General features: G+C 39.3%; 1 protein-coding gene across 4 annotated transcripts in view; it reads left to right on the plus strand.

Annotated features, from left to right (window-relative positions):
• Nucleotides 1–14,191, plus strand: part of PAX3 (paired box 3) — a 122,127-nt gene extending 107,936 nt beyond the window's left edge. For all 4 annotated transcript variants that reach the window (XM_084639623.1, XM_084639625.1, XM_084639624.1 and 1 more), the window contains 3 exons: nt 1,084–1,298; nt 11,958–12,204; nt 12,753–14,191. In XM_084639623.1, the coding sequence (XP_084495749.1) occupies nt 1,084–1,298; nt 11,958–12,204; nt 12,753–12,787 (497 nt within the window). In that variant the 3' untranslated portion in view covers nt 12,788–14,191. The remainder of the gene's footprint in view (nt 1–1,083; nt 1,299–11,957; nt 12,205–12,752) is intronic.
• Nucleotides 14,192–23,862: the final 9,671 nt, after the last annotated feature.

Genomic DNA, 23,862 nt, shown 5'->3' on the forward strand with positions numbered 1-23,862 from the left:
GTTCAGATGCATGTAGGCCTCAAGTCAGCAAAGCTCTGACATTGAACATGTGACTATTCCCATTGGCTTCACTAGCTCATGGCCTGATTGCCTATGAATGGTGCCAGTGCCAGACTGACAGCCTTAGCTTGGAGACTGAAGTTCCCTGTCCCTGGGAGAGGTACAGCACTGGCAGGAGTAGTGCAGATGTCCCCATCCTCTCCTACCATTATGTCTCAACTCTGCCATGTCCCAGTGCATGGTGGAAGTTAGGTCGTCAATCACTATGTTCATTCAGTCTTCACTATGTTCATTCAGTTTGTTGCTAGTGACAACTGGAAATTTTTGTGCCTGACATCTGTCCAGTAGGAATTGGACTGAAATAACCAACCACTTCACAGGTACTGAATAGCCATCAGATGATAATAAGTTCCAGTTGCTACTAGAGAGGGAGTCTCAAACTTATCGATGGTTTGGGAAAAATGGAACTTAGATACAGGCTACTCCTAATTTTGATTTTTCAAAGGCAAAACCTGGCTGATGGGGTATTATAAAACCAGTTCCCTGCCTCCCACAGCTTTGTCTATTATAGAAGTGGGAAAAATCTGCAACGTTTTATCTAAGCCTCCTACCTACTAAACTTCAGTGATTTGGGTAAAATGAGATCTGGATCCAAACCAGTGGTGGATAGTTTTGCCAAACCAAAATCTGAGTAGGGAAATTTTGCAAACCCCACAACTTGTCTGATCACTGGTCACTACCAACCTGGGCTGAATTTCTACTGATGAACTGGAGAGGAAAGAATATATCCTGTCCATTAGAAGAGCATATGCCCATTATGCATCATGTGAGAATCACATCGGCATGTAACTTTCACAATGTGTCATGTAGGTCTGACAGAGGCTTATGTCATCCTTTGTTTCATGTGGTTTTTTTCCTCCTGGCCAGTTAAATATTGAGTAATGTTAAATATTCACCTTTGGTTTAGCTAATATTTACCTGCAAGTCCTGATCAGTTCTTCTCAGTGTTGAACTTTACACAGTGAATTTGTTATGTCAGAAACCTATGAGGAAAATGTATAAATGTGTTCCTTTCCCTTCTAGCTGTGTCTGATCCAAGCAGTACAGTCCATAGACCTCAGCCGCTTCCTCCAAGCACTGTACACCAAAGCAGTCTCCCTTCAAATCCAGAGAGCAGCTCGGCGTATGGCCTACCCAGCACCAGGCATGGATTTTCCAGCTATACAGACAGCTTTGTGCCTCCATCCGGGCCCTCAAATCCCATGAACCCTGCCATTGGCAATGGCCTTTCACCTCAGGTCAGTCCTGTGTTTTCAGACAGAGGATTTGCTGTATACCAGAACCAAAGAGTCTATTCCCCGCGGCCATGCTATAATGAATTGCCAAATTTAAACCATAATGTATTCTTTATACAAGCCACATGATTTCAGTTTGCTAGCTTCCTTTTTTTCCCTACTCGCTGCATCAAAACTCTTAGCTTATATTTAATTTCATGTGATATTTATAAAGTAATTGTGCACATTTCATGTTTACATTCAGTTGTCAAGCATTTGTAATGTGCCACTATTTTCCTTGAGATCCATTCCTGGGCAAAGAAAGTTCAACAAGGTGATCTTGTCTTGTCTAATCAGCTTTTTATGAATACACTGCCTTTTTAAGAGACTATAGGGGTTTCACAAAATGGCCCTCGAAGTATCAGAGAAGTTATAGTGGGAGAGGTGCAGCTGATGAGCAGTACACATTGGGATGAGCTATAATCAAGTTATAAATACATAAATTAGGAGACTTACCATTCTTGGGAAATATATAAATGCTCAAATGCCATAATTGTTTTTCTAATTTGCATGAGCTTTTCTTAGGAGATCATGTTAATAAATTGCCTTGATAATTGAGTGTCAAAAGGTTGGTTAAATTTCCTACAAGTGGCATCTGTCTGCAGTTGACATTAGCAATTGCTTAAATATACAGTAGTTTAGTTTATTAGTGTGAGCTTTGCCCAGGTGTTTGGAAGAGCTGTCCACTAAATTCTGAGAAATGTCACAAAGGGGATGCAATCTATAATTACAATCAGGAATCTCTTCAGGGTTGAGAGTGAGAGTTTTAACAGCTTTATCGGCTTTCTACCCTTTTTTCCTCTCAGTGGTTAGAAAAACAGAGAGAAGCTCAGAATGACACAAATGAAAAGTGAAAAGACAATTATACTCAATTACACACTAATCACTGACTATCACCACTGCCTAAGCAGTAAGAGGGCATTCTAATAGGCAGAAAATGAGATTTTAATGGCACAAAGGGTGGCCAAAATAACGACTCATATATCTTTGCCTCCTTCGTTTTCTTCAACTTGTGGTTTGCATCTCGGGAATACAGTTCCCGGTTCCTGCATAACGGTGATAACTCTGTGCAGCTGAAAAGTTCAAAGGCATCGGAGTTGAAAAGAATGAATAGCAAAGGCAATGAAATAAACATTTTTGCCTAAAGGCAAAAGTTCATAAACCCTTTTTTGTAACAGTAAATGTAATTAAGTTTCATAGATTCCTATAGCACATAGTGGAATACAAAACTTTATGGCTTTAAACCTCAGTAGAAAAATACCAACATAAAAACAAACGGATGTACTTCCAACAAGACTTTAATGAATTTTGTTTTGAAGAATTCTAATTTCTAAATGCAATCTCCAACAAAAGGCATGACATTATATTAGTTGTTTCATTCTTTTAAATGACCAGATTCGTAGTATGTAAGGCTTCCATAATTTAGACATAAAAATCTTTCCAGGGTTCAGAGTTAATCCATCAGAGGCCGTTTTCAACGTCATTTTCAGTGTAAGTCAGTTCTAGCTATCGAGAAGTGTTATTTTTTTCTTTCAAAAAGCTTTTATTCACTGTGATTCACTGTAAAGCAAGATCATTACCAAAAGGAATTGGTGGGACAAGTTTTCACACCCAATATCTTATTGTGACCGTGTATAATCAAAAGGAGATCTTAAAACTGATAAGACAGACACAAATTATTTACTGTGATCTCCAATTCTTGGAACCCAGCCGTGATTCAGCAGTCAGAATTGTCTTCATATTATGAAAGTTGGTCTGTGCTCCGTAGCATTCCCCTACCTTCCCCTATCCCAGTGCTTAGAATTTCTGCTTTGCACCTTTACCATGGGCCGTAGAGGGAAGTTGGTAATAGAAAAGAGTGCTGATGTAATTTGTTCATCACTTAAACATACTCAGTCACATCCATTCAGATGGAGAGAGCTTTTGGAATTTTATTGGCCTCAGTATGAAAATGTTTCAAGTTAAACAAATGCTGAAGAAGACCCTCAGACAGCATGGCAAAAAATGTTTAGACAGAGCTGGCCTTTGGGCCGTGTTAAATTCATGGCTCTGGGACCCCCAGATTTAGGAACCTAAAGATGTAAGGAGAAGCTGAGCCCTCATGTTTTCATAAGTAAATCTCTATCCGTTTTGCTGGCCAGAATAACCTTGAAGATATAAATTGCCCTAAACCAATTGCTGGGGTTGAAATGAACAAGCAGCTGGGTTCCACTTCTGCAGCAGGAGGCTCAAGGGGATGCCAGACACACACTTTTAATGTATAAATGTCAGTTAAATTGGGGGGGGTGGGGTGTCCCAAATAATTATTTTGCCAATCCTCCCCCAAAACCTTGGTTCAACCCTCCACAGAGTTCTATGCTCCTGGTGGACAGGAAATAGTCATGTCTGGAGTGAGATGGCAATAAAAATTGTTTCTCAGGCCTGTCCAAAAATTCTAAAGCCAATTCTGCATTTAGGATTTTATCAAAGAAAAGGTAATGAGAATTCTTCCAGGGAGACACAAGCCCTAAGTTGGTAGAGCTGGGAGTGGGAAAAGATTTATAGTGAGAAATCAAGAGCTTCTTTCCTTGCTGGGGGATTTTGACCCTACTGAATCTGTGTAGTATGTATGAGTGCGAGCCAGTAAAATGACACCTATGACTGTCTCCCTTTAGCAAGCACCACAGAAAAACTATTTACAAAACACAAGCTGAATTTATGATGAATTATTCAAGGAAGAAGAAAAAAATTACACTACCCTCTGGAGATCCTTTGTGGTAAATAGAGCCCAGTGATGGATACAGCAAAGACTGATATTAAGATTCACAGGACCTGATTCTCAGATGATGTAAAACACCATACCTCCATTGACTTCAGTTTATACCAGGCGAGACTCTGGCCCACAGTTCTCTGAAAGCATTTTATTTTGATGCAGGGTATTCGATTTCTATTTTTGCTCCTGAGCCTACTGACAATTAAGTTTCTGGTTTAAGACAAATATTGTAGTCAAATTGAGATCAAAGGGGGAAACATTACAAGAGGTGCTACGGTGCTATAGTTTTGTTATTGTTTGTTCATTTTCTCACTGTACTAACAAACTTTAATCAGAAGCTTCTATGTGTCGGCATATTTTTGGGGGAAAGGTGAAAGGATGGAATGTCAGCATCCAATACACCTGGCTTCCTGTGCTAGAGATTCTCTGGAAAATATGATAAAGGTTTGTGTGTGCAAGTTTAAAACAAAGAGAGGAGTGGGAAGTCCTAACTGTCTTCCTAGCATTCAGCACTTTCAGAACAAAGAGATGGTCTGCAGATCTCATCAGGGTGATTGAGTATTGGTCTGCTAAGTCTGTTTTACCCATTATTACCTGGCTGTGGTGAGAAATCCTCTGTGTTATAGACTTACAAAGGGTTGATCTTTATAGAAACAAGACAGTGATTAATAGCTCAGGGAACTAGTGTTAACTATTGTCCTTGTTTGCATTTTAGAAAAAAATCCATCTCTGCCAGTGAACTGGAGCTTTTTAAGTATAATGTCAGAATTGAGATTATTAGTGTGTAATGTATGTAAATTGCATATTTTGTGTTGGCTATGCCTATTATCAGCTTCTTGGTTTTCATGCATATATTTATTGGAATATTGTAGTTCCCTTTCAAATTAAATTTCAATTGCTCAGTGCATTTTCTTTTGACAAACATTTGTTAATCCTGAAATTTATTAGGGAGTAGCATCTAAGCGTTAATGCATGTGTACAGAACTCAAGACGTTTTCGGATTTGGCATGTCATTTTCAGATCATGGCATTAACAATTACCTCAGATTCTTCAGATGTAAGGCAATGAGTCTTTGTCAAAACATGTTTCTTTCAATTGAAGGTGTATGGTCTTACTACAGATCTGATTATTACAAAGATAGGATTTCATCATTTTAAATTTTTTTATATAAGTTGAGGAGAAAAATCTCTTTCAGTGTGGCATGGGAATCCCTTGACCTTTTCTTGTTCTCTTTATAAATGTAAAGGCAGTAAAGTTTACCCAGATCCATGTGGTTCAGGCAGTTCCTGTTTCTAAAGAGCGCTATTTCAGAATCTATTTGGGCTCAGATCCAGACACAAAAATATTTTTATTGTTGTTCATCAGGCCACTCCTTTTCTACATTTACAAATCCGCATAGGTTACAAAGCCTTAAATACCCACTGTTAAAAGCTTTTACCACTAAGAACCTGAAGAGCAGGTGGTTGTAACCTGTTTTCTGATGGATATATTTTTTCACCCCATCCACCCTAGAAAATCACTAAACCCTCACTTCCCAAAAGTGGGTCACACTAATAGAATTGGAGACTGTATGCAGTGTCCTTTTATGGTGGTGAATGCATTGGCTATGTTAGTTGCACAGTTGCATTAGAAGGCACAGCGCCCTCCAGCATACTTATCAGTTCTCACACTTTAACAGGCACTCAGCAATATTCTGAAGTAAAACTACAACCTTTCCCTTGAACAGCATTGAACATTAGAGCTGTTTCACAGCTTCTTCTTGGAATGTCCAAACATTTCATTCTCTGAACCAGATAATTATTCTGTAGCCCTTTCACTGAGGCAGGTTTATGGTGCTCTCTTGGATGACTGTGTTCTGTATGAGTGCACTTGGTTTTTATCAGCTCAAGACATGTCAGCTATTGAATTATGGCCTTTCAGTGAGAAGAAAGACGCACTCATGATGTTTTATTAAATTCTGTTTTTTATAGGAAAACTCAAGAGCAAATAGTTGAAAACTTGCACTGCCTCATTAAAAATGAAATAAATAAAAACAGTGGGTTCCTTTACTATGCATAATTGCTGTAATAATATTGTTCTACATCTGGGTGCCCACAGAAATACATTTTTCGTGTTGGATCAGTCTAGGAGAGCCTACACCAATCAAAAGCTCATGATGTGCGTCAAAAGTGGTCTTAGCTTTGAGCATTGTTCAACTGGCATGAACCAGAAGTCCTGGATTTCTTTACTAGGGAGGCAGTTTGTTCACATTGTGTAACTTGTCTGAGCATGAGTTTCCTGAGAAAAAACATAGATGTAACTAATGATGTTAAGCACATGGGATTTTGTGTTGATTTCATCATTCCATTTACTTAGTTTGGTGGAAACAACTGAAATTTTGTGGTCTCATAATTACTATCAGACAAGCATAACATTGGCTTAAATTTTCAAAAGTGCTTACTGACTTTGGATGCTTTCACTTGTGGATGCCTAACTTAAGATACCTTTAAGAGGACCTGATTGTTAGAGGGGAAGTGCTCATCATTTCTGAAAATTAGGTCTCCTGAAAGTGTTATAAGCTGACCACCTGTAAACTGAAGTCCCCAAAATCACTGGTCATGTCCGAAAATTTAAGCCAACATTATTGTTGTGTCTCAGTAACCATGAGATAATCAAATTGTAGAAAAGGAACTACAACAAAATATACTGACACTGAAATGGAGAAGTAAGATGTGACAATTTTCATCATGTGACTGGCCCTCAAACAATATTATATAAGATTCATTTTTGGTTGTGAATATTCCTACAACTCATCACTCACTTTATTTGGGCCATATAGTAAGAGATTATTCACCTCAGAAGCTTTTGATGCTCTTAATCTCTACAATTTAAAACTCTCATGATTTTCTGTATGCTAAACATATCTCTGCCACACAGTGGGCTGAAATTTTTTGCACAAAATGTTTTTCAGATGAAAAATAGGTTACTCACCACAAAACAGGACTTTTCACAAAAAATTAACATCTTCAAACTTTTCTGATGTTCAGTAACTATTGTGGAATATTTTAATCAATAATTTAATCAAATTGTATCAAAATCATTTCTGAACATTTTATTTACCAAGAACATGGTTTTCTGTAAATGAAGTGTTTGATGATTTTAAACAATTTCAATAAAAAATTCTATTAACAACTGATAAAAATGTCATGAAAACTTTTGCAACTCCTTCCCCCGCCCAAAAAACCCCCAACAACCAGAAAATAGGTCTGTTTTGAATTCTGTGAAAAAGAAACAATTTAAATATTTCCCACAAAACTTATTCCCCTCCCTTCTCCTCCCATGATATCTGCCATTTAGGATAGACTCTGTCTCATATATGTGTCTGGCTGAAAGTGATTCTGATCAATCAAAACAAATTTGATCCAGATTTTACATCAGGATTTTTTAAATGTTACCTGAGTTCTTTGGTGCATTAAAAATCTCACTCTTTAAAATGTGCTCTTTTTTGGTGTGATATTTTGATTCTCAGAGATTTTCTGCAGTGAAGGGTTAACAGCAGGTAATGTCATTCATCTTAGAAGCAGTTTGAAATTTTCTGTGTTAGTGATGAATGAGGGTATCTGACCCACATCTGTTTTACATTAGAATGGAACATTGCCCTGACATCGTTAGGAGCATTTGTCAAGATTCCCTGGACAGAGCTTCTGTAAATTACATGCTGCAAATGTGTCAGGGTCAGATAAGAGGATATCATTAACTCCACTAAAGTTTACTCATGATTCTGTCAGCTCAACTTAATATGTTAACTGCCAACAATTTTCCTTGAGCTGTTTCATTAAATCTTTCGTTTAGAGAAGGGTGAAAAAATTGTATCACTGTACCCAAAAATATTACTCATGTTCTTTTCTCATAAATCATATTAATTGCAGTTATGGTCACAAAGCATATTAAATGCAGGCATGCGTAAATGAATTAAAACACATGAGAATTTTATTATGTCTATGGTGGGTCCACCTACTAAAATACCAACCACATTAACTGGCATAATGTTTCATTTAAATGGAATAAGCTTTATCTCAGTTTAATGGGCTTTATTTTGTTGATAATAGATACATTTTATGTAATAGCTGATAATGGACCCAGTGTTGTCTACATACTTTAAGGCTTTTATCAGCCACTTCTGCTTATACATACTGGGGCATGACCTCAACTGGTGTGATTCTCTGTTGACTTCTGTGCAACTACACTCATTCCCATCAGCAGAGATTTTGTTGTAAAAAAGTGGAGGGTTTTTTTTTTGTTTTGTTTTTGGTTTGAGGAAGGGTGGTGGAAATTGCTCAATAAAATGTTTCTGTCTGTTGTCCTTGTTGCAGTTCACTATATTTATTAGAAAGCAATTTTGTCTGGAAACAAGATTGAATTTAGAGATACATAGTCTTACAATATTCATAGTCTGTAGACAATTATATTCTATTTTATTATATTAACTGAAAGGATATTTATCAGTTCAAGGGTACTCCCTGTATTCCTTATCAAGCCAAACTTGTTTCATGCCACATAGAAAACACTTGTTTTTTATTGTTCTACTTTAATCATGAACAAAATGTGGCATGTGGCCAAAACCTTAAGACTTGATTTTTGACCTCATTAAAATTCAACATGAATAAGAACTGCAGCACTTGGCTCTAAAGACATAGGGCCTAAGCCAACACTCATTTAAGTCAATGAGAATCTTTTTATTGACTTTAATGGGAGCTGAATCATGCCCATAATGAATATGTATATAATTTTGGTTTTACACATTCAGGGCCAGACCCATTGTTGGAGTAAATCTGCGTAGCTCCATTTACCTTTGGGAGGGGGGAAAGCGGGGGATTCTGGTGGTTTATATCAGTGGAGGTTCTCACCTTCAGCACCCAGATCTGGAAGTGATAGAGTGCCTCCTGTGAGGTGCTGAGCACCATCTACTTCATGGAGGGCAGTAGAAGTCGCAGCTTGCAGGATTGGACCTTTAATGGCTTTCTAATTGATTAGGTGAAAGTCATTCATGCCCTTCCTGTAACTTCTCGCATGGGTGATAAGGTCATGACACATACCATAAGAGAGACTTCTGCCTTTAGGCTACTTCCCTTATAGCTTTCAAATAGACATGACCAAAAATCTAATTATTTAGATGCTAATCAACTGCAGTATGATTCCTAAGGCTTCTGAAGAAGACATTTCTGAGAAGACAATTACTGTTCAAAATCAAAAATTTCAGCCTTGAAAATATAGTGCTGTCACTCTTGTCAAGATGGTTAAAGGCATCTGATGTATTAAGTGCATCTGCACTTGATTAGAGATGACTGACAACTTGAGTTAATCTATGGTAAATATTGAATGAGATCCCATCTAATACCAGTACATTTCAACTTTCAGTGGCTACATGGCCGGCAAAAGGATAAACCTTCTAAAGGTGGGCCTGAACTAAAACACCAGATAGAAAGCACACCTGAAGTTTAGAATCTGATCCAGATCCCCATTTAAAGCTTGCTCCCTAACGCTATAATGGGTCACACCAAAACCCTGGATCAAAACACTCCCAAACTTTGGGTTGTTCATAATTTGCATCTACGTCCAAATGTATCTTGGGCCCCTTTCTATTGAGAACAGAAGTAGAAAAAGTCAGAATTATTTTAAGAAGTAGCTTAAGGTGATGGGCATAAACATGTTCACCCAAACAGCTCTAAGGGTCCTTGCTCAGGCAGCCAGCACATCCCTCGGCCCACGCCACTTCCCGCAGCCCCCATTGGCCTGGAACGGTGAACCGCGGCCAGTGGGAGCTGTGATCGGCCAAACCTGCAGACGCTGCAGGTAAACAAACCATCCTGGCCCGCCAGCCGATTTCCCTGATGGGCCGTGTGCCAAAGGTTGCCGATCGCTGGTCTACTCTACAGTTGCTATTGCAGCACAGCTTTGATGGTAGTTAGGTTGATAGAAGAATTTTTCCATCCATGTTGCTGCAGCTATACTGCAGGTTAGGTCATCCTAATCCCATCATGCAGGGCATGAATTTTTCACAGCCCTGAGCAACATAGCTAGGTTGGTCTAATTTTTAAGTGTAGATCAGGCCTAAATGTGCTAGCAGAAGGGAGCAGTTCTCAGAGCTGTGCTTGTCTTTACCATATGCTGTGAAAATATAGAAGTCTTTTGAAAAGAAACATACATCAAGCTACAGTACAAGGAAGAGATTTGCAGAAATAAGGGATTTAGTAGCACAAGTACAATTAATTTATGCTCCTAAATCACTTAGGTGCTCTTGACCTTCCATAGAAAAGTCCAGCCAGAGGATTGAATTTTTAGAGGCAAGCAAGTACATGTTTTCAAGCAATCTAAAGTCTTTTTTTTTTTTTTTTTTACTGATTCTGACTTTCTGGTTAATCATTTATCTATAAGAAGTTACAAGAGTCATTGGAGGCTTGAAGCCATGCTAGATAGAGAGCACTACTGTTGTCCTTTAGAGAGGAGTGAATTGGCTAGGGAGTTTGTGGCATGACTCTAACAGCAAGCACTGTAATCTTTTTCTTCTATCAGAGGTGATGCCATGTTAGTCTGTATCCACAAAAACAACTAGGTGTCCGGTGGCACCTTAAAGACTAACAGATTTATTTGGGCATAAGCTTTCGTGGGTAAAAAACCCACTTCTTCTAGTATTCTTTTCAGGCAAGCACATGCTTCATACCAGCGACATAAGAGTTATGGACACTCTGCCCCTAGCCAGTAGACAAATGTGTTTTTGAGTGCTCGGATCTTTCTCTGGCTCTGCATTTGGAGGGCTGCCTATAGTATGTAGTGAACACATTGAACTGAAGTTCGTTTCTGAAGCTGAACAAATGTTAATTAATAAGTTTTGGGGGGGCAGGGATCATTTGGTTGTTGTGTGTTTGTACAGCACCTAAACAGTGGGGTCCTGGTCCATGCCTGGGGCTTTGAGGCAAATCTAAATAATAATAAACTATTTTGCCCCATTGTTTGGTCAGCCCTAGAGTTTAGTTCCTGTTGGGAACTTTTCATCAATATAATTACAGATTATTTCCCCCCACTCTTCTAAAGCAAAAATACATATTTGATGAAAACAAGTTTACAATGACAACATGGGGGGAAAAAAGAAGAAAAAATAATTTATATAAAGATAGGATATCTAGGAAAAAACAGTCCCATTAGAAAAGAGGAGCTGTTTATATGGTCAAGTTGACTAGAACAGTCGGTGGGCTCTATTTCATGAGTACTCCATTTCAAAGCTCCTATGTTATAGTTTAAGAGCCTCAACATCGGAACCTAAGATATCCCTAGTTAATTTAGCATTTTTAAATTGGCCATATAAATACCTCACTCTTTTCTAATGTGGCTACTTTGATCGTTATTTCTGTTCTGGCTGCACTATTCTTTATCAAGAATATACAATGGCTTGGGTTGGAGAATAAAGCATGATGAAGATTTTGTGTTTGGGGAACAGCATCATAAGAAAACTTGGACTGTGGCTGATGATCTATTTTCTCTTTTTCTTTTTTATCATCATCGAGTCCCCAATGAATAAACATCCATAGGAATTCCAGCTGTGACATGTGATCAGACATTTTAAGAGCATAAAAGCTGTTTTGTTTTGTTTTGTTTTTATCCCACCTATATGCCTGTACATTATTTTTTCTGGAATGCCAGCCATAAGTTACTATTTAGATGCATGATGTAACCCTTTTTCCTCTTTGAATTAGGAACCCGAAGTGCAGTTAAATACCAAGTAATAGATATCATGGGAAATTAAATAACAGACACTAGTTGTTTTTGCAGCTGTATATGAAATACAGTTCTTCATGCATTTTAACCTTTATTTGTTACTATACGTTTTATTTTAGGTAATGGGCCTCCTGACTAACCATGGTGGTGTACCTCACCAGCCCCAAACTGATTATGCCCTCTCACCTTTAACTGGGGGCCTAGAACCAACCACTACTGTATCAGCCAGCTGCAGTCAGAGACTAGATCATATGAAAAGTTTAGATAGTCTGCCTACATCACAGTCCTACTGCCCACCAACTTACAGCACCACAGGTTACAGTATGGACCCTGTCACAGGATACCAGTATGGACAATATGGACAAAGTGAGTACTAGGTGGATATTTATATTGTGTAATGACTGGGTCATATCATTAGTAAGGTAACTATCTAGCTACAGTATATTTTTCTTCTTGTAACAAAGGAAATGGGGAGGATTGATTCTAACCTATGAGTTTTCCTTCTCTTCATAATAGAACTATGTTTGCTGCTAAGATAACTGATTGTTCAAGCAAGATTTCTGCTGCATAATTATTTTCTTAAGTGATGTCAACAACATCTTGATGTTATTAATTGTTGAGACATGAAACCTGATTGCCATTAGGTAAAACATAAGGGTTGTCCAAAATGAAATAACCACTGGCATTCCAGTATTAGAAACACATGTTTTTAATGAGGTCAGCTCAAGAATCATTATAGTATATACTCCCAGATACATAGAGTTTTGTCAAACTTGTCCTAGGAATAAAAATATTAGTCTCTTTCCTTTGATATATTTGTATTAAATATGACAATGTCAACCTGTAGTTGACATTGCCCCTTGCTGTGAGGTTGTCACAGCATGACTTAAAAAGCTTCTTTTGCTTTCTTACAGGTGCCTTTCATTATCTGAAGCCAGATATTGCATAAATGAACTGTCCACTTCAAGTTAAAGCTTGTCTTGTTTCTGGTCTCACTCCAGTGCTTGGATGGGAGGGATCTTCCCACCAAAATGCAACCCAAGCTGGGGCAATCACAATAGAGATACAGGATCATTATGTTCTTTTCTCCAGTCATTGCTTTCGATAGACATTTGGACTTGTTGGACATAACAGTTCAGAAGACAAAGACCAAGAGCAATAAAAAATAAACAAATAAATAAATACAACACAGTTCAGCGTGGGCAGGTATAAAAAATGCTGAAGTATTTAAAATCACTGACTGACAAAACATTCCATTTTTATGTTGCTGAAAAAGCATGCATTGATCTGGACAAACAAAATATTCTAAAACTTAATAGTTGAGCTCTGCAAACTCAGACTCTTGACATCTGATGCTGACTTTATTCTAACTTTAAAACTGCTCAGTTTCTGAAGCATGAGCAGGAGAACATTTTGATTTTACACACTGGAAATTGACATCAAGAAGAAATGTCCTGGTCTGTGGGAAGCTAGAATAGATGTAAAAGACTTCCAGAACAAGTTAATGGTTATCTTATCATTCTTTTGTAATCATGTTGTCAAGAAATGTCACATACAAGTTTTGCTTTACAATGAATGAGATACTGTGTAACGAAGAAAATTTTTTGCAATTTGTGTGTGTGAAGTTTTCCTAATCCATGTTACATTCTGAAACAAACAAGGAAAAGGAAACAACAACAACAACAAAACAAAGTGACTTTGATTTCCATAACTGCCTAACAATGTGCAATACTATGTACCTCACACAAGCTTTGGGACCATCCAAAGTGATATAGATAGAACTATATTTTTGCAGGTACTTTTATTTTTGCAGTACATGTTTCATTATGATAAAATACAGAAGTGGTGCAGTCTGCAGTATAACAGAATCTGGCTCACGAGACATGACCATTTTCAGGAAACAATACATTTGAAATGATTACGTTTACATTCTCTTTTAGTGATGTACAGGACATGAACAGAGATGTCCTTGTATCTGACATGTACTTTTAAATTATACAGTGATAGCTAATATAGAAAAAATAATAATAGGAACCGAGGTTTACATAAGTTGTGTTGTGACATTTTAGAATGTCAATAAATTTGTGTTTTGAAATGTTAAGAGGAACAGGAAGATGGAAGGCAGTGTTATTTATTTCTCTTTATTCTTGGAACAATGAATGAGGTAGGACACATACATTCCTTTTAGCATTAAGGACTATGAAGTAGTGAGATAGTGAGACTAGGTGTAGTACAGAGATTAGTTCACGCATTGGTCTGAAAAGGTGATGGAACAAAAGAAATATTATCTTTGTGTTGCAGCCTCTACCAACAACACATGTGTTGTAAAAAAAAAAAGTCTTTCATGTAAAAAGTGCAGTAAATATTTACTATTTATAATGAATAAACAGTTATGAAGACTTGCAAAGCACTGATTAATTTGTCCTAAACTGTGGTATTGTGCTAAATATATTGATACAATTTAACCTGGATATCGAGGGGAGGGGGGAACATGTTATCTTCAATTCAAACTGTTTTTATTATATAAACACTGCACACATTTAAGACAGGGCTGGCCATAAGCAGCATATGAGCCCTGCAGGCTGTTTGTATGACAGACTCATTACTACACGATGCATTTTCATGTGGCATTCTGCAAAGTATGTATCCCATACTGCAGCAGGAAAGCATTGTGCTTCTGCCAGACCTGCGTAAGGAAAGACAAGGAGGTGAACCTGTGTCTGGGGGGGTAGGGATGTAGGGTGAGGGTTTGGGTTCAGGGTGGGTGCAAAGGGTGGGGTGGGGGGTTCAGGTGTGGGGTAGGGGAGCCGCTCTCTTGGGATGATTTCACAAAATGCAGAGTCTCAATTTGTAATATTTTTGCAGTCTACATGCTAAAATGTATGTTCCCCTAGAGAAGAATCAATCATTCTAATTCAGTATTACATACAAGTAGAATCATAGAATATCAGGGTTGGAAGGGACCGCAGGAGGTTATCTAGTCCAACCCCCTGCTCAAAGCAGGACCAATCCCCAATTTTTGCCCCAGATCCATAAATGGCCCCCTCAAGGATTGAACTCACAACCCTGGGTTTAGCAGGCCAATGCTCAAACCACTGAGCTGTCCCTCCCTCCGAAGTAGATTGTAAATGCAGATTTTTTAATTGAAATGTCAAATGTATGATTTTCTTATTTATTTATCAAAAGGGTTGGTCAAAAAATAGAATTGCATTTTGGAAAAATGAATTTTTTACATTTCATTCAAAATTTTTCAAATTATTTAATGAATTTTTTTAATGAAATGTAACATTATTTTTAAAATAGTATAGTCAGGGAAGTTCTTCCACGTTTTCATAATTTTTTTTTCTTTTACTTCTATTTCACTGGAAGGGGTGGGGGGATTTTAAAATAAATTGAAAAAACTCTGGTTATTCTATATGCCTGTGGGAAACAGTGGCTGTAATTACAGTGTTGCTCCTTCATATATGCTACCGTCGCAGATCATAGAATCATACAACTGGAAGAGACCTCAAGGGGTCTAGCTCAGTTGCCTGCACTCAAGGCAGGACTAATTATTATCTAGACCAGTGGTTCTCAAAGCCGGTCTGCCGCTTGTTCAGAGAAAGCCCATGGCAGGCTGGATGGTGTGTTTACCTGCCGCATCCGCAGGTTCGGCCGATTGCGGCTCCCACTGGCCGCGGTTAGCCGCTCCAGGGCAATGGGGGCTGCGGGAAGGGTGGCCAGCACATCTCTTGGCCCGCGCCGCTTCCCACAGCCCCCATTGGCCTGGAGCGGCGAACCACAGCCAGTGGGAGCCGTGATCAGCTGAACCTGCGGACGTGGCAGGTAAACAAACTGGTCCGGCCCGCCAGGGGCTTTCCCTGAACAAGTGGCGAACTGGCTTTGAGAACCACTGATCTAGACCATCCCTGACAGGTATTTGTCTAACTTGCTCTTAAAAATCTCCAATGACGGAGATTCTACAGCCTTCCTAGGCAATTTATTTCAGTGCTTAACCACCCTGACAGTTAGAAATTTTTTCCAAATGTCCAACCTAAATCACCCTTGCTATAATTTAAGCCCATTGCTTCTTGTCCTATCCTCAGAGGTTAAAGAGAACAATTTTTCTCCCTCTTCCTTGTAACAGCCTTTTATGTACTTGAAAACTGTTCTCATGTCCCCCTCAGTCTTCTCTTCTCCAGACCAAACAACCCCAGTTTTGTCAACCTTCCCTCATAGGTCATATTTTCTTTAATCATTTTTGTTGCTCTTCTCTGGACTTTCTCCAATTTGTCCTTATCCTTCCCGAAATATGGCACCCAGAACTGGACACAATACTCCTGTTTCAGTATGTTTCAGTATGAAGTGAGCTGTAGCTCACGAAAGCTTATGCTCACATAAATTTGTTAGTCTCTAAGGTGCCACAAGTACTCCTTTTCTTTTTGCGAATACTCCTTTTGAGGCCTTATCAGCACAGAGTAGAGTGGAAGAATTACTTCTTGTGTCTTGCTTACGACACTCCTGCTTAAACATCCCAGAATGATGTTTGCTTTTTTTTGCAACAATGTTACACTGTTGACTCATATTTAGCTTCTGATGCCTCTTTACTATGACCCCCAGATCCTTTTCCACAGTACTCCTTCCTAGGAAGTCATTTCTCAGTTTTTATGTGTGCAACTGATTGTTCCTTCCTAACTGGAGTACTTTGCATTTGTCCTAGTTGAATTTCATCCTATTTACTTCAGGCCATTTCTCCAGGTTGTCCAGAGCGTTCTGAATTTTAATCCTGTCCTCCAAAGCACTTGCAGCTCCTCCCAGCTTGATAGCATCTGCACACTTTATAAGTGTACTCTCTGTGCCATTTTCTAAATCATTGATGAAGATATTGAACAGAACGTGACCCAGAACTGATCCTTGTGGGACCTTTGATAAACTTTTCCCCACAGGAAAAGCTTTTTCACTATGAGGGTGGTGAAACACTGGAATGCGTTACTTAGGGAGGTGGTGGAATCTCCTTCCCAAGAAGTTTTTAAGGTCAGGCTTGACAAAGCCCTGGCTGGGATGATTTAGTTGGGGATTGGTCCTACTTTGAGCAGGGGGTTGGACTAGATGACCTCCTGAGGTCCCTTCCAACCCTGATATTCTATGATTCTATGATATGCCCCTCCAGCTTAACTGTGAACCGCTGATAACTATTATCTGGGAATGGTTCTTCAACCAATTATGCATCCACTTTATAGTAGCTCCATCTAGGTTGTATTTCCCTAGTTTGTTTATGAAAAGCTTATGCAAGACGGTATCAAAAGCCGTACTGAAATCAAGCTATGCCACATCTACCACTTCCCCACTATCCACGAGGCTTATTATCCTGTCAAAAAAACCTCTTAGTTTGGTTTGACATGATTTGTTCTTGACAAATCCATGCTGACTGTAACTTATCACCTTATTATCTTCTAGATGTTTGCAAATTGCTTAATTATTTGCTCCATCATCTTTTCAGGTACAGAACTTAAGCTGATTTGTCCGTAATTCCCCAAGTTGTCCTTATTCCCCTTTTTATAGATGGACACTATATTTGCCATTTTCCAGTCCTCTGAAGTCTCTGCCATCTTCCATGCCTTTTCAAAGATAATTGCTAATGGCTCAGATATCTCCTCAGTCAGTTCCTTGAGTATTCTAGGTTACATTTCATCAGGCCCAGGTGACTCAAAGACATCTAACTTGTCTAAGTAATTTTAACTTGTTCTTTCCCTATTTTAGCCTCTGATCCTACCTCATTTTCACTGGCATTCACTATGTTAGACGTCCAATCACTACTAAACTTTTTGGTGAAAACTGAAACAAAAAAGTCATTTAGCACCTCTGCCATTTCCACATTTTCTGTTATTGTTTTTCCCCTGCATTGAGTAATGGGCCTACCTTGTCCTTGATCTTCCTCTTGCTTCTAATATATTTGTAGAATGTTTTCTTGTTACCCTATACGGCTCTAGCTAGTTTAATCTTGTTTTGTGCCTTGGCCTTTCTAATTTTGTCCCCACATATTTGTGTTTTGTTTATATTCATCCTTTGTAATTTGACCTAGTTTCCACTTTTTGTAGGACTCTTCTTTTGAGTTTCAGATCATTAAAGATCTCCTGAATAAGCCAGGGTGGTCTCTTGCCATGCGGTTTTCCAAAGTGATGTTAGCCATTAAGGTGAAGCACCATGAGCTCTCTTCTGTTATCCTTATATTTCAGCACCATCCTCTTCCTGGAGTTTCTCCTCCTCAGTTACTGTAGCTCTGGGGGAACTGTCTGTGATTTCTCCCTTTCCTCCATCAGTGAAGTGCTGGTGACAGAGTGCTTTCCTGATCTGAAGCTAAAAGGCAAGCATTTGAGCTGACTCCATCTTCATTTACTCTGTCACTTGGCTTTTTTGTTCTCTGCCCCCAAGCACTTCATAATATGATAGAGTTATGCAGAGCAGGAGAGCAAGAGACAGCATGGCTGAGGAGAAAGTCAACCATCCCACTCACATATCATCCTTGGAAACAGGGAATTGGGATGAAAATTCCTTAAGGAAGGGAGGAGCAGGGGACGTAGAGGCTAAAACCAGGAATCTCCTCCCCAGATTAGGAGATTTAAGATATGCCTCCTGAAATGCTTGCCAGAAGTGCTCACAATTATGTGGATCCTTTGTATAGCTCCATGGGTCATGGGTTATACTAGTTTCTTGTTTTTGTTATCAAGTTCTAAGCAGAAATGGTTCTGGAGGGCCATACATGCAGCCAAAATATGAACCCTAACCACTTGGAAAGTAAAACTTATACCAACTATGAACGCTGCTTCAGTTTGCTTTTGGAGATAGCAAGTATGAGCTAATGATTTTTTGTCCATATAAATAAACTGGCTACATATTGTGTAATATGAACTCCATTCCTGGATTCCTATGTGCAGCGGGTGACCAATCAATTATTTAATAGATACCAGAACTCAGAAGCACTTCCAATCTAAAGATCAATCAAGAGCATAGCCGTGACCTTTAAGAAACTACTTTTATGCTCTATGGCATCATCCAAACTTTTCATATATTTTCTCTTTCTTTCTTTTCTTTTCTTATTTATATGTTGAGTCACCACCAAAAAAATCCTTGCAGCTTGGTACTTATTTGATTTGGGGTCTATGTTAATGCCTCTTTACTTATTTTTGTTATTTTTGAATAAGCTGCACTAGTTATATGTTTTTAGATGGTGTCAATTTTCCATTTTTTTTTCTGGGCAGTAATACAGTGGTCACCATTCAAATAATCTACATTTTCCAACAGTTTTTGCACAGTGGTCTCTGGAAGCCAGAGTTTTCCACTGGAAACAAAGGCAGTATTTGAGATACCACAGTGTGGCGAGTGCTGGTAAATGTTAGCACTGTTGTAGAGAGGTTTTCAAAGATATAAATGGCCATTAGCAGCTCCTTGAAAGTCAGTAAGGGTCAGGCACCTACCCACAATTTATGTGTCTGAAAATCTGTGTGTGTGAGAGAGAGTGAGAGTGATTAGGGCCAGTTTTTCAAAGGTATGACACCTAAAGATACAAATAAATGCTTCATGGGATTTTCAAAACCATGCAGGCTCAGATTTGTAAAAGTATTTCGGCGTTGCTGCACTCAGTTTTGCAATGCAAATCTAATTTAGAAGCCTAAATCTCATTTTCAAAAGTGATTTAGGAACTTACGAGCCTAAATCCATTGACATTTAAAGGAATTAAGGGCCAAAATCACTTTAGAAAATGAGTTTTAGGCTGCTAAATTAGTTAAGCATTGCAATGCTGAGTGCAGCAATGCCTGAGTACCTTTACAAATCTGGGCCTTAGGCTGATTGCAATGGGCATTAGGTACGTAGGTGTTTTGAAAATCCCACTGGGTGTCTACTTGCATCTTCAGGCATCTCCATACCTCTACAAATTTGGCCCTTAGTCTGTAACCTAGATCTTCATCATTCCTTTATAGAACAATCAATACAATTTTATTCAGTTAAAAAAAGAGCTAATGTTACTAACCTTTATGTAACCAAGATATATTTTAATTTTTCAAAGGAGTGCAGCTGAGTGTAGTCAGTAAAGTATGCTAATCACCGCAATGGTATATATGAAAGTTACTTCCTTTTCCCAGAATGCTGTTGATTGTTGCTGACGTGTAACAGGTACGTTTTTCATGTGTCAGCAACTATGAAAGCCCTTCGATGTGTTCTGTATGTAATGTGGTTCCTTTTGGCTTTAAACGCCATAAAACGTAATTCCTAATAAGGAAATATATAAAATGACCACAATATCAGTTCAAGCCATCAACTGTCAATGAAACTGTCGAAAACAATATCTCGAACCCCTGAACTTCTACCAATGATTCATTACAATATTGTATTAGCTCCTATTGCTTCACATACCAGATGCATGAAAAGCTGCCTTCTGAGGAGCAGCTCCCACTTTCAGTCTGGTTTGGATCTTCCAATGGCTGACAAACATCGGCTGTACATTTTCAGTTGACCGCTAAATGCTTTTCATATAATGTAGGATACATATTTTGCTGCCATGTGTTTATATAACATCCCCATGTTCATAAAGCAGAGCCCATAATAGATCTGCATGGCTGTGAGTATATTCTGTATATAGTTTTATATATTGTATGTATGTATATATATCAAGTGCACACACATATAGAGACTCAGAATTATCATCTGAAAATAGCGATGTCAGTTAGAATTATGCTGTTAAAAACTTGCACCAATAACTGAAATACAAAAATAGGGAGCCTGCTACTACTCCCACTGAAGTCAACAGGAGTTTTGCACTGCTGACTGTACACCACCCATTGCCTCTGGCTATGTGTGGGAAACATGTGGAAGGTGGCGAAGTCATGCTGTGGGCCAAGCTGGAAAGCAGTGCTCTGGCCAGTCCCCAGTCAGTGGAGTGGTCATTATGTGACAGGTCTTAATCCTACAAACCATGTCTCATAGGAGTAGTCCTTGAACTCAACTCACATATGTAGGATTGGATCAGACCAATCAGAAAATGCTTTGTTGACTTACTGTTAAACCATGTTCCCACGAGCAAGTAGCTGCGGCAAAGTGCAGCACACCAGCAAAAAGAACCAATGGAACAACGTTGTTTAAAACATTGTTTAATACATTTGTGTTGCCTTGGAGTCAATGACCAAATGGGCTTATAATGCCGAGCACTTGTGGCTGGCCAGCCAGTATGGCCTTTGGACATGCACTGTTTATTATCCAACCACTCAGCCTATTTCATAAAAAATCACAATAAACCTGGGAAGACACATTGCTTTTAACCTTTGCTGAATAATTTAATAAAGTTAGCTTCATACACAAATATGAAAGAGTGGCTGCTGATAAGAGCAGAACTATTGCTTGCTTGTCTCAGACTTGGAGACCGTTCAGAAGTTTTATCAGCTATTCAGCATCTTCATCATTGGTGAGGCTTATCCCTGAGGCCACTACCAAATGTTAAGCTGTTTGTTTCTTCTTTACCTCACTTCCCTTCTTTCAGTTCTCATGCTGATATGGTTTCCTGTGCTGTGTATGATTATAGGGCTATGCTTTCAGTTTTTCTTAGGGCTTCTCTACACTACCGCTTAAGTCAATGTAACTTGTATCGCTCAGGCGTGTGAAAAAGCCACTCCCCCGAGCGATGCAAATTACATTGACTTAAAGCAGCGTCCACGCTGCGCTATGTCGGCGGGAGATGGAGTAACTATGTCGACGGGAGAGTGCTCTCCCATCAGCATAGCATGTCTTCACCAGACGTGCTACAGCAGTGCGGCTGCATGGGTGTAGATGTGCCGATGTAGCGCGGTAGTGTAGATTGTTGTGTGCAATTATTCTTATTTTTCTTATAAGTGCAGTTCAATGTTCTTAAATACATCCACCCTCCCACTATATATCTATGGCCTATGTCTTACGGAATGGATGTACCGCTTCTTTTAAAAATTACTGTGATAGATTTTCTCAAAAGAATAGTCCATGATTCTGATCCTGCAATTCTTACACCGGCCAGATTAAAAGGCATATAATGCCCAAAAGCTTTTCAAATACTACCTTGGTGCTTGTATATGTACACAAACCAGTGGAGCATCACACAGGGGTTTTCACACATTCTTAGATTTTGAGGCCAGATGAGATCATTAGATCATCTAGTCTGAGCTCCTGTATAACGTAGGCCACAGAATTCAATCCGGTTCTTCCTGTACTGAGCCCAACTATATGTAACTGAAGTATATCTTCCAGAAGGGCATCTAGTCTTACTCTGAAGACTCCCCTTGGTTTCCACACTACCATATGAATCCTGTATGTATACTACATCATGGTGGGTGTCACAAGGCTGTAGGACCGTACTAATTGACAAGGTTCAGATCCAGCGTAACACTAAGCAATGGCTGATGGCTACTATTCTACCCCATTGCTAACAGTTGCCTGCAGCAGGCCAGCCTCATGACCATCCAGAACTTACCTTGCTTGCTGATTTGTTCCCCCTAGGTCAGGGGTTCTCAGACTGGGGGTCGGGACCCTTCAGGAGGTTGTGAGGTTATTACATGGGGAGGTCGTGAGCTGTCAGCCTCCACCCTAAACCCTGCTGTGCCTCCAGCATTTATAATGGTATTAAATATATTAAAAAAGCGTTTTTAATTTATAAGGGGGGTCGCACTCAGAGGCTTGCTATGTGAAAGGGGGCACCAGTACGAAAGTTTGAGAACCACTGCCTAGCTCTTCTCCTTTGGAGCTCCCTTCCCCACATCATCAACCCTTCTACTCTGACTTTTCTCTTGTTTGAAGATTTGCCCCAGCAGGAGTTTTGCCTGAATAAGGCCTTCAGGACTGGGCCGATTCCCTTCCATGAGCGTTTTGCATGCATAAGCAATGTGGGACTGGACCCACACTTTAGATACCAAATTTATTAATTGGTCAGCCCATGTGGAGCTGGGACAAAGTTGGCTTTAAGCCACTTTAAGTTCTGAGCTGGCACTGGAGCCGGTGCAATCCCCAGACCTCTCTGAGGTCTCCCTATAGTTGGCTCTGCAACATGGAGCCTCACAGACCCTCCACAGAGAGCAATGTGACTCCGTGCCTCCTCCTGAACATGGCCTGGGTCACTCCTCTTACGCTAGGGCTTGCAAGGGGGAAGGAAACACCATAGGATGGCATTATGGTAGCCCATTGTGGAGCCTATGCTAGGGGAATTCTCCTGACAGAAGAGAATTTGTGGCTACACTGCCAAACAGCATACAGGGAACAATTGAAGGGCAAATCCCTCCTGTAGTTGATAATATCACGAAGTCCTAGCTATGCTTCTATAACCCTGTAGTATAGTCACAACCTACAGTGATGGCAGGGGTTTTTCCACTGCTGTAGGAACTCCAAATCCCCGAGTAACAATAGATAGGGCAACAGAAGCATTCTGCCAACAGCCCACCTGCTTCTACACCAAGGGTTAGGTTGGCAAAGCTACAGGGCCCAAGGGTATGGATTTTTCACACCCCCTTAGTGCTGTAGCTATGACCACCTAAGTTTTAAGTGTAAATCAGGCCTCAGGCTTAGCCACTAGTGTTCCTAGCTTGGTTGATTCCCAGCTTTGACTCCCAACTAGAGGTCCCAAATGTTCCATTAACCTTTTATTTTATATCTACTGAGAAAGCTACAAGCATTCTTTTAAAGAAAAATGTGCAAACCTCAGCCACACTTTAAATTTAATTGATTTCTTTCTTCAGCCTCAAAGTTTTGTGGCATTTTGACTGAAGCCCCCCTTGTAATATAAGCATTTATTTTAATTACACATTCTGCTTGATTTTGTGACTTTAAACAAAAGAATTAAATTTAGATTGGGACTTTGCTGAATTTGGTGGGGAAAGAGATGCAAAGCAGCGAAGAAAACCCAAATGAGCAATTAAAAAGGTAAAATGTTGAGTTAGTGAGTTGAGTTTGTATTTTATTTTTAAAAGGTAAGGAAGATATTTAGAAAGGTGATGGCTTAAATTACTTTAAATTATAATTAAAAAAAAATACCTG

The sequence above is a fragment of the Lepidochelys olivacea genome (assembly GCF_965140295.1).
Source record: "Lepidochelys olivacea isolate rLepOli2 genome assembly, chromosome: 9".
Classification (NCBI taxonomy): Eukaryota; Metazoa; Chordata; order Testudines; family Cheloniidae; genus Lepidochelys; species Lepidochelys olivacea.